The sequence below is a fragment of the Mercenaria mercenaria genome, chromosome 8, assembly GCF_021730395.1.
Source record: "Mercenaria mercenaria strain notata chromosome 8, MADL_Memer_1, whole genome shotgun sequence".
NCBI classification, from domain to species: domain Eukaryota; kingdom Metazoa; phylum Mollusca; class Bivalvia; order Venerida; family Veneridae; genus Mercenaria; species Mercenaria mercenaria.
In genome coordinates, this window is record NC_069368.1 from 42,978,204 (window position 1) to 42,989,657 (window position 11,454).

Genomic DNA, 11,454 nt, shown 5'->3' on the forward strand with positions numbered 1-11,454 from the left:
TTTTAGTTTTAGGCATATCCAGTGACAGCGTGTCTTGTGATCTTAGGTTTCTGATCAGTTTATACACTTCTGTCATACCCCTTATATAGGCAGGTGACTTATGTAGTCGAGCCTTAATGGTGAAGGTCAGAACCTTTTACTGTACCCTGTATTCACTGGCAATCAATGGAGCTCCTCCAAAACCGGTGTTATATGACTGCGACGGGGCGTCTTATTGATAACGCGATCTGCCATGTTCTGGACATGTTTGGAATACCACTTAACAAGGCATTACGTGAGGTAACTAGGCTGCCGACAAAGGTCTTTGTGGCACCGCTGGTAAGATACCGTCTGATGTGACCTATTCTGCTTAGTTGTGCAGATCCAGCCCGGTACACAGAGTTGACTTGTTGTTCCATATCCATACGGTTGTTAAATACTGCGCCAAAGTTCCTAACACATTTTGTGGATTTTATCACAGTCACCGACCATTACCGAGACGTCCTCAATGTACTTGGAATTATGCTTCAGTCTGAATAACATTATCTCCGTTTTATCAGCATTGAGCTTCAGCATGTTGCAATGCATCTACGAGACAATTTCAGCCAGACAACTCTCAATGCGGCGCAAAGCCTCACTTCTAGCCCCAGCCTCTACCGGCTTAAAGGACAGGTATAATTGAGAGTCATCGGCGTGGAAATGATGAAGAAGTCCATGAAGTCTACATATGGCACCAACGGGTTTAGTGTACGCTATACAGTTCTGTGGATCAAGTACTGATCCCTGTGGCACACTGTATTTCATCAACACAGGCGTAGACTACTCACCATCAACGCACACAGCTAAGATATGATGACATCCATGCAAGTGCGTTGTTTAAAAATCTGCGAAAACCAAACGCAGCAGAGATGCATCGGGTTGTATATATTCCTGTCATGATTTTCTAAGAAATGTTTTAATTTACTTATGAATAAAACTGAGCAAGGAATCTTTGACATAGGTTTTTTGTAACTTTTTATTTTGCATAACATTATTGCTTTCTCTACTTTCGCTCAATTTGATTTCTATTGGAATGTGCCGTTAATACTGCTTCACTGTTGATATTTCACATTAACTTGATAAAATTGGTCTCTGCTAACAGATGAATGGAGTGCAGACTTTCCCCCTCTCTCTGTCATATTACTTAGAAATACAATCAATCTTTCAAAGTAGGAAGCTCGGTAGCATTTGCAGCAGAAGCTATAGTAAAGTCAGACTACAAAACAACTGTATTTTCCCGTTAAATCGTTTAATTATATAATGAAGCATTTCCGCTGAAATACCAAATAATTTAGTGTCTCTGTTTATTTATTGTTGTTTATTTCAAAAGTTGTTTCTTTTTCAGTAGTTATCTAGGAAAAAAGCGTTTACTGCAAATATAAAATGCATACTCTTGCAAAAGATATTTTCAGTGTACTGTGTTAACCTGATATATATTCGGATATGATTCTATAATTATTGTAATTAATGGTTGCGGTTTTTCATACAAAAAAAACGAATGCCCTTACATTTTGAAAAGCGACACTTCATAGATTAATATATTTTCTATTTAAACGACTATCAAAATAAACATCTTTTTTTTTGTCGGAAACGTGTAAAAATCGCGTGAAACCCTTACGAGATTACCGGGATAGCTATAGCACTTTCTAACTAAATATGGAAAAATGTACCATCTATACGTGCCCTAGGTATATGCATTGACAGTTCAATATGGAAAAATAGAATGAAAATCATTTCATTTAACTCGACCCTATAATTTCTTTTACTTTTCTGTGAATTTTTATGTTCACATGTGCCAAGTTATATTCCTTGATCTATACATTATTTTAAAATGCTTTTTTGATGCAATGTAGAATGTATGAAGTTGGGTCTATTTTTCGCACGTTTACGGTTGATCGATTGATTTGTGTATTCAATACGTGCTTCCTACAGAACAGAAAAAACAATAACACTTTGAGTGTGTTATATTAATTTGGGTTTCTTTTGAAACTTGAATGTATTTTTCCATCTCTCTCCAGACAGCCTTAGTAGGATAGTGTAAAGCTCCCGCTTCGAGTGAGGGTGGTCACAACATGTCAGCGTACACTGATTTGCTTTCCGGTCGCATAATACCAAATACGAGGTATTAATACAATGTAGCTTTCTCACTCGATGCTAAGCATTAAGAGGTTTGTTATAGGTATGATCAGCCAAGTGTCAGTGTAATAATATTGAGTGGGGGACTGCTAGACGCTGTCGTTTATAAGACTTCTATTTTAAAATACGCTTAATTCGGAAAAACACATATACTCTCTCTGTGTCTCTGTCTCTGTCTCTCTCTCTCTCTCTCTCTCTCTCTCTCTCTGTATATTCTATAATGCTTTATTGCAATGAGCATTGTATAATGTTGAAGGAAATCTGTGTCCGCCTACAGACTTGTAATCATTTATTTGATTTCAGACACCGTTTCTCATGGAATTGCACGCTGTGTAATATTGAAGGTTTAATGTACAATGTGGTTTGGAGGGGATTACTTTTATTTACACTATCCCGTGTCTTTGGAACATGGTGGGGGTAAGAGTGAGGTTGGGTGCGCACCATAAACCGGTTTAAGCTCCCTAGTGGTGTTTTTGCCACTGACCGTTCCAAGGCGGTATCCCGCTGTGTTCCTTTGTTTGTTCGTTTTGTCTTCTTGTGTAGGCTTTGTGTGTGTGCGCGTGTGTGCGTGTGTGTTCCTTTGTTTGTTCGTTTTGTCCTCGTATGTTGGCTTTGTGTGTGTGCGCGTGTATGTGTGTGTGTGTGTGTTTGTGGTGTGCACGTCTGCGTGCTGTAGGTTTCGTTTTGGGGAGGCTGCGATTTTGGTACGTGGCATTCCCTGTTTGATATTTGTCTTTGTTTTTGTTTTTTTGAATACATCTGCGAGTGTCTCTACAGTACTTTTTGGTACTTTTTGGTACTTGTAACATGTGTAAATGTTGAGTTCTGTTCAACCCAGGGCGTAAGGGCGTGGACTGTAGATTGCTTTTCAACTACCGTCCACGAACAGGCACAATCAAAGCAAGCCTGCGTTTTTTTCATTTATGTCATTTGGGTGGCCTGTAAAGCGGCCGTAAAAATTCTGCACGACATTTATATTGTCGCTCATTTGATATGGTGCCTACTTTTAATTTTGCCTTTTTGCTTTTTCTGTGATATGCAGGTTCCATAACCTATGTCAGATCCCCAGTCTAAATTCCAGTTTGTTTAGTTCTGGCCATTATTTTCTAGTTTAGTGCGAGCCCATGATTTTAACCAGATACCATACACAGTTTTTATGGAATTGCACTTTCTATGTGTTCCAGAGAAGGCTGTATGGAAACATCTGCGGGTGATTCCTGTAAATGTTATGTTCTGCTCAACCCAGGGCTAGAAGGCGTGACCGGTAGCTTGCATTTCCACAAATGTCCATGAACAGGCTCAATCATACCGAGTCTGAAACCTTTTCATTTATGTCGTACTAAGCGACTTGCGTGTCTTTGGGGAGGCTGCGTTTTTTTGAACGTGGCTTTCCCTGTTGGATATTCCTCCTTGTTTTTGTGATTTTCCACTTTTTCTATTCTGCTTGAACTGTTGCAATGCATTTATGAGGTTGGAAACCTAAATTGATACGGTCCTTTCGGATGTATTTGACCTATTAATATGTACATTGTATGAACGGCACATCCTCTGTGGATTTTTATCGGAATGGAATTATTGCAATTTATTTTGTATAAAGTTGATAAATATATGCACAGTTTTGCTGTCTTTTATGAACTATTACGTTCTGCGTTTAATTAACTTCGAAAACAGTTCCTTATTCCTGCTGTTTCTATTTATTTGGCTTCTACTAAAATTTGATTCTATGACGTTACAAATATATACAGGGACTAACTGTCTATCATTAATATCGTTTCTGTTGGATAGTGCCATTAATGTTGCCAGAGTGTTGACTTTTTACAAATTCATTGTCATTAACGTGTGAACTTTTATCTCTGAGAACAGACGAATTGATTTGCATTTTCTGCCTCGTATTACTAGTAAAAGTTCAATAACATTTAAGCAGCGAATAGGCTTATTGATCAAAGTCGAACAAAAAATGTGTGTACATTATATAACTTATTTTTTGAAACGTTCGTGACTTAACTTTTATTGTTAAACATGTTTGAATATGAAATTGAATTAGCCGTTCGGTTATATATTAGTTCCGCTTTTATGATACGCATGAATTTGACAAGCGCGTTCTCTTTGATAAGCAATATGAGGTCTTGTTCGTTCTGCTTGCAAGACATATATACTAGTGTAGTGTTTTAGTAGTATAATTTATAGTCATTGACACCATGACTTTTGTCCGAATTGTTAAAATTTTCTACTCGAATGTGCTTCTTTGTATATTTTTATTGTGTGAAGATGGGTTTACGTAATTTTATTTATCTCACATCAACTTGGTTTCTGCTGACATGTGCTTGCATAGTGTATGACGTCATGGAAACATTTACATTTACGGAATTGACCATTTTCATAAAATGCTATTGCCAATAAAGAGTAAAATGCAATTGCCAATAAAGCGTCATGGAATAATGATAAGCTGATTGATTCAATGAAGTATTGTACAGAGACAGCTGAACACATCTCTACAAATAAAAATGGCAAGGATTATTGTTTATGTAAGAAACTCGCACTAACTAGACGCCGCTATGCATAAATATGTGATATGGCTGAGAATAAATTATTTTCATCAAATATATCAGAATCGGAATAACTGTAGGCTGAAGGACGAACTGAATGACCGCAAACTGATTTCTAACCTGGTTTCTAAATACCCATTATTGCATACATACTTATACTTTCGGACAAAAATGAACTGAAGATAAAACAAAAGAAATGTTGTCAAGAGCTGAAAGTAGCCGTAAATAAGAGGTACCACTTGGCTAGTGAGAACGTGTGTTCTATATTTTGGCATCAATATATTGAAATTTGATTTGGTAACGGCGGCATTATGTCCTTAATTAATAGCAAAATGTTGAATTGTAAATTTCCCAATTATGTTTCGTTTTATAGGTCACAAAGGCTGCTAAATTAAGCTATTGCAAATGGTTGCCTATAAGTTTTGACATATGGGGTTAAAAATGCAAAATTCTATCAAATTTGCTGAAATATGATGGTTTAATGATCAAATAAACAAATATAACTTTACTCACCACACTGATTATTTGACTCAACTGTATACTAAAGTCAATTATTATCGTGTCATTAATTCGCTTCACTGGTCTAACAAGAGGACTGTATTTAGAGGATTCAAACAGGTCTTCCACGAGACATTCGAACCACATTTGTTGATCTATTGGATCTGAAATTCAAAACACCTTACAAAATACGTATCTTTTGACGTCACATAAGATGTCATTTCTTTACTTACCACGTTTATTATTTGGCTGAGTGCTAGATTGAACTTGATTGTGATGGTCTCCGATATGTTTTCTACCGGTCGGATAAGCGGGTTGTAATTACGAAAGATTTGTTGATAAAGCTTCTGATCCTGGCTACCGAGACATGTACCTGCAAACGTATAGCAACCAGTTAGAGCAATCAATCAGATTAAGAATGAATTTTGTCAGAAAAGATAGGACATTGTAATAGCATGAGGAATGTTGTAATTGCATGACGAATGTTAAAATGATTGTTACTTACTCTGATAATATCTTAAAAAACATCAGCTCGATCAAACAAGAGAATGCACTTGACTTTTGATTTATAAATAAATGAGCATTTTAACCATGAACAACAACTTTCTCTGACGGCATTACTTAGAATAACTTCAGATCATATGATACAGAAACATTCATGTCTTATATATTGCAAGGTATGAAATGACTAAATACTATCACTTCTTACATAAGTCGTATTAACAGATTAGGGCCTAATTTAAGTATTTTTTACAATACAAACAAATTAAATGATGGCTAGATAATGTCTTATGGGCTTAATGAAGAAGATAATATAAGTATATGAAATATGCGAAGCCTTGTAACTACATACATGGCTTAGATAGCTATATTCGTTAAGCAATTTTCCATTCAGTTTTTCCACTACAAACTACACAATTTCAAGAACATTTTCAACTCTTGTCTAAGTTTGAAATTTAAAACATGTCTTCACTTGTTTTGCACATTTATAACAAAACCGTAATACAATGTAGTAGCCAAGCCAACATCTTTCCAAACTTGCGGGTACGTGCAGGAGAACAAAATTATGAAGTACGTACATGAATATAAAATTCGAAGCTGAATATACACTACTGCTTACTAATAACTGAAAAAAAAATTCACATGGAGGCACAAAGAAACAAAAAATTGTGTACACTAAGGAGGAAATATATGTTGAACGCCAGTAATAACGGAATTTAAAGCTATGGACGCAAGAGCTTGCACCTTCTTCTCCGATCGTTGTAAATAACAAGATCAAAAGCGGACCATATGGTAGCGAGAGAGTAACAATCAACTTTGTTACATTATCTAGCATCCATCTAACATCAAATTTTATTTGACACTTGCATTTTAATGGCGTTAACATATTTACATGCAAAGGTAGCACAACCACATTTAAGCTCAACATAGACCCTAACCCTAACTAAATGTAAGTTCAGCCAATTATGACACTGACAATTTTGTAATAATTTCAACAATCACTGTATGCATATAGTGGTAATTGTAATTTAAGTAATGTATTTGTACATACCGTTTGTTTTCTTTGCAGATAGTCATCCTTGAAATAATTAAGTCTACCTAGAAATGTCTTGGAATCCAATTAAGAGTATTATAGTCAAAATAGAATAATTACATTTATACAAAGTTAAAGTTCTTTTTATTAATAAATATTCTAGCATAAAACTACTGTTATTGTCATTTTTAGGGGGTGTTTTAACAGGAGAGAAAACGTGTGTTAACAGAGAGATTCTCGCGCTCACGTGCTGTTATAACACCTTTTTGTATATGCACGTTCCGTGGCAAAGCGTAAACGTATTATGGTCCCAAAACGGATAATTCAAAAGGAAATGACGTCAACGTGAATAAACAACATAGACTTTACCGCGCATTTCATGGAAATTGACGTTGAGGGATAATATATTCATTTACCTGGTTTTTACGCGTTTTATGCTAGAAAAGCTTTGGCGCATGTTCTGTTGATGTTATAACATCTGCAGAATCCCTCAGGAATCGTTGGTACCCTCGTCCTAACGGGCTCGGGTACCAACCAGTCCCTCAGGATTCTGCAGATGTTATAACACGAAAAAACATGTGCTATACCTACATAGTAACTTATTTAAAATAGTAATGCATGAAGAACTGCTTTTTTCAATACCTTAACCCAGAGCTGAATACAATGTGAAATAATAGGGTTGGAATATTTTATTTACAGATGTACCTCCAGTACATTTTTGTACACATTTGTTTCATAACAGTTTACACCTGTAAAATTTTGAATTAAATTTCCGTCATTTTATCACGCTATAGAATAAGCTCTTTTTGTTTGACAATAGAGTGAGTCTAACCACCTTTAGCACAAGTCATGTTTTCGTAATTAGTTTAAAGCCAAAATAAATTTGCGGAATAAAAAGTCCTAAATCACACAAAATTATTCATGTAACCCAACACTTGTTTACTGACCTGTCTTTAACCTTTACCCTGCTAAATTCCTAAAATGGACTGGTCCATCATTCAATTTGGGCTATACCATTTATTATTCAAAGGGGTGTTCACTGAAAATTTACTGACTGAATAGCGAACAGTGCAGGCTGATCTTGGTCCGTACTGGTCGCAAAGGCAGAATCACTTGCCGCCAGCAGGCTAAAGGTTAAAATGAAAGTGAAAACATTGTAAAAACAGCAAAGATATGCTGGTATTTGATGGACAAACCTGTTGTCAATTATAAATCAACAGATAATAAATAATTCGGCAACTGATTGTCAAAGTCATTTAGACTTTAACGTTTTGCAAATAACAGACATTATTTCTCAAACTGAAATATTTTATTCGTCGGAAATAGTTTAAAACGGCCAAATACACCAAGAACGTATAATAACTGTTATCAAAGTCTGTGTTTTGCCGTGCATAAAAACACGATGTTGTTTGTATATGTTTGAAAGTGGTGTTCAGCCATCTGCTAGTTTGAAGTATTTCAAGTACATTATAATCAATGACCTAAACTACATCTTGGCAAACATTACTTTTGGGCCGATGGTCGAGTGTCTCCCACCTGACTAAGAGGCCTGTACTGGTTCTTCCCAGGAAAGACGGCTTCTCGTGTATCGGTGATATACATCGGGCACGTTAAAGAACCAGACTGTCTATTCGCAAAGAGCTAGGCTAAGTTAGCCGGACAGGCCTGTATCTCTCTCTGTTCTCTCTTTTGTTCTGGGGGATTTATCTCACTCTGTCTCTCTGGTCAGATGGCTCTGTGTCTGTACTAGTAGAGGATGAATTTCGCGCCCTGTGTGACTGCGTTTGTTATATGTAAAGCGCCTTTGAACGTCTTTATCATGAAAAGGGCGCTATATAAATCTGGTATAATAATTATAAATAATAATAATAATTTTACTTTCAGATTTATCAATTACTTATAATATGCAGACAATGTCATGCATTCTGCTATGTTTGCAGTTAGCAAAAAAATACAAAGTTGTTGTTTAAATCGTCCATTTTATATTACAATCTCGGGATGATATCAATACTTTTTCAATCAAATAGGTCACCATTACTCATACAGTAAATCTAAGCCAGTAAATGTTAGTAATTTTCTCCATCGATAATAAGACAATAATTTTACAGAGCAACTAGACCTAGATAAGAACGACCTTTGCGTAATTTAATGCAGTCTTCTAATCTTGTTTGCCATTTTGATGTGTCTGTTCCAGCTAGTACAACTAGTATGTGAAGCTACACTGGACTCCAGAGCATAGATCTCTGAGGGAAATTTTATAATAAGATCTCAAATATTGGACATTCAAGTATTCGTAAGGAGTAAGATCATTGGGAGATGCGATTTCAGATGTATTCACAATCACTAAACGTGCCCCTTAAGGTTCAAGTTTATCCTAGAACTAATAATATTCGAAAGCGATCGTACACAGAATAGTTTCATGAAACATTCTTCTTTGTTTGCACCACTATGAGTGTCGGACTGAGTGTCAGTCTGAATTGAATGTTACTGTAGATCTCTGCAAAGACTTTATACATTTATTTTCAAATGGAGTAATTTTTTAATTATGTCAGGCAATTAAAAAAGACATTACAACACATCATGTTCACAAACATTGTCGAATATATAGTATGCATTCTTCGAAAACAATCCATAACAAAATAGGACAATCACTTGCAAAACAAAGTCATTTTGTCAAATAAAGATCATCAAACTACAAATCAAATAGATATTAGCATGAGTTTGAAATATCCTGAAACTTCATTTATATTTAAGAAATAATTTATAGCAAAAGAGTGTTTTAACACTATTTATGCACGATGGGCGGTTATACGTCGGACGTAATAATTTCACGAGGGCGCCCTAGTGTGTAAATAGTGTTAAAACACGGCTTTGCAATAAATTATATCGATTTTAATATGCCCTTAATCTAGAATATTACATAAAATATAATAAGCGCTATTTCTTGGCCGCAACAAAAACTTTGATGTCACCGCGCGTTAACGTGACGTCATACTAGCGTTAGAGTGTTTTGACAGAGACAAACGTATTAGACTTTATATTCTTTGTAACATAAAACTAAGCAACTCCCTTGGTATATTATATGACAAAGCATACTGGTAACCTGATTTCATTTAATATAACCAGTCATCTAGCAGTGACCTCAAAAAGGTTATTGCATACGTTATCTAAATTTGCCCTTTTTGTATGTAATATATTGGTCTAGGGGCTTCGGTTGTAGAGTGGTTGAAGTCGCAGGCGGCTTTGATTTACTTGCCCTGTACCATCAAGTGAAGCTTGTCATTGTCAGTATATCTTCCAGAAAGGACACCTATTGTATTATTCAAAGTTGCTTTATGACCTAAGCTTGATTAGATGATACTTAAAACCCAAGTGATGATATAATCTATAATTGCTGATATTTCTATTTTAGAATGTAAAAGTTCCAACAGTCCGAGCTGAACACCACTTTCACTGAAGTAATTTTAACTCGCCTCTTAATCAGAAATTTATATAAAAAGTTAATAAAATATATACCTGTATTCAGCGTTTGATCACATCTAGGATTGATGGCCACAACGAGTGTTAGCATGATGACGTTAACACACGTGCAAAGCAGGATCTCAAAGGTCATAGTGCATGTTGTGCAACTGCTACTTGAGGTATGCGTAAACTGTTTAATTTGTACTCATAGCAAATGTATTAGCACAAAATACAGAGAGCACTGTGGGCAACAGTTTCTGTGCGTTACTTAACTTTTTTATATTTCCTATCCTTATCAGCAAATCACTTATGTATTTCGAAATTGCAATGTCTTTACATAAATGAAGTCACTGCAAATGATTTGAACACTTTATATCAACAGGTTTCTATCGTATTCATTATGTTATGACGGCTTCCAAACGCACTCAAACGCCTCAGTCATATACAACAAATGTTAAAACAATCCAGTTGTGTTTGCAACTTGTCCTTATCTTAGTAAAAACCATACTGCATGAGGCCGGTGTAGTGCAAACCAAAATGCAGAAGAATTTTAGCCCCGTCCAACTGTTTAATCAGCTTCTACACAAAACATTCAGCTGTGAATGTTATTCTTCGTTTTGTTTCTTTCATAGTAACCATGTTGTAACTACATCATTGCACAAATCATTTAAAATGAGTTGCAATACGCACGTGTCTAGCCTATCATATGTCTCCGCAATGGTCACAAGTTATTTGATAGTTTTTCATAGGGTCGTTTGTGTATATAAATATGTAACGAATTTATTCTTTGAAGGCGCGCATATTTCTTTTTTGTGTCAGAAAAATATCCCACATTGTTTTTAATGAAATATAAAGATGTATGTCAACTGGTGAAACATATAATCCTCACGGCTTTAAACTATGACCTCAACGTGCCATATTCAATAAATTGCTGAACAAAGACATTAAACTGGTTGTCACTAGGCTCGTATTTAATACATTTCCACAATATTTTTTCTCCAGAAGGAACTGGGAAATGAAATGTATGATCCGATTCACTCATTTGTCAATATTATCGACATCAGCTTCAGTAGAAATATAGAATGCTGCTCAATGATGGACACGCCGTAAGAATCGATCTTGAAATACGCCTCCGGATTGTGTTATATGCTTCTATGACAGAGCAGACGACATTAAGTTGAAATAAAACTATATTTATATATTCTGAGAACAAATTGTGACGTATGTTTAGCTGCAAAACCAGAGTGTATGTAGAGTTGA

The 11,454-nt window shown here is 35.6% G+C and overlaps 1 protein-coding gene across 2 annotated transcripts in view; it reads right to left on the reverse strand.

Annotated features, from left to right (window-relative positions):
* LOC123566495 (acetylcholine receptor subunit beta-like 1) overlaps positions 1-11,237 on the reverse strand; it is a 43,795-nt gene extending 32,558 nt beyond the window's left edge. Inside the window, exons 1-2 of one of the 2 annotated variants that reach the window (XM_045360656.2) lie at positions 10,249-11,237; positions 5,214-5,362 (exon numbers count right to left, since the gene is read on the reverse strand). In XM_045360656.2, coding sequence (XP_045216591.2) covers positions 5,214-5,362; positions 10,249-10,345 — 246 coding nt within the window. In that variant the 5' untranslated portion in view covers positions 10,346-11,237. Of the gene's footprint in view, positions 1-5,213; positions 5,363-5,431; positions 5,796-10,248 lie in introns of those variants that run through there. The other variant, XM_053549788.1, reaches the window with a different exon arrangement.
* Between the last annotated feature and the right edge of the window lie 217 nt (positions 11,238-11,454).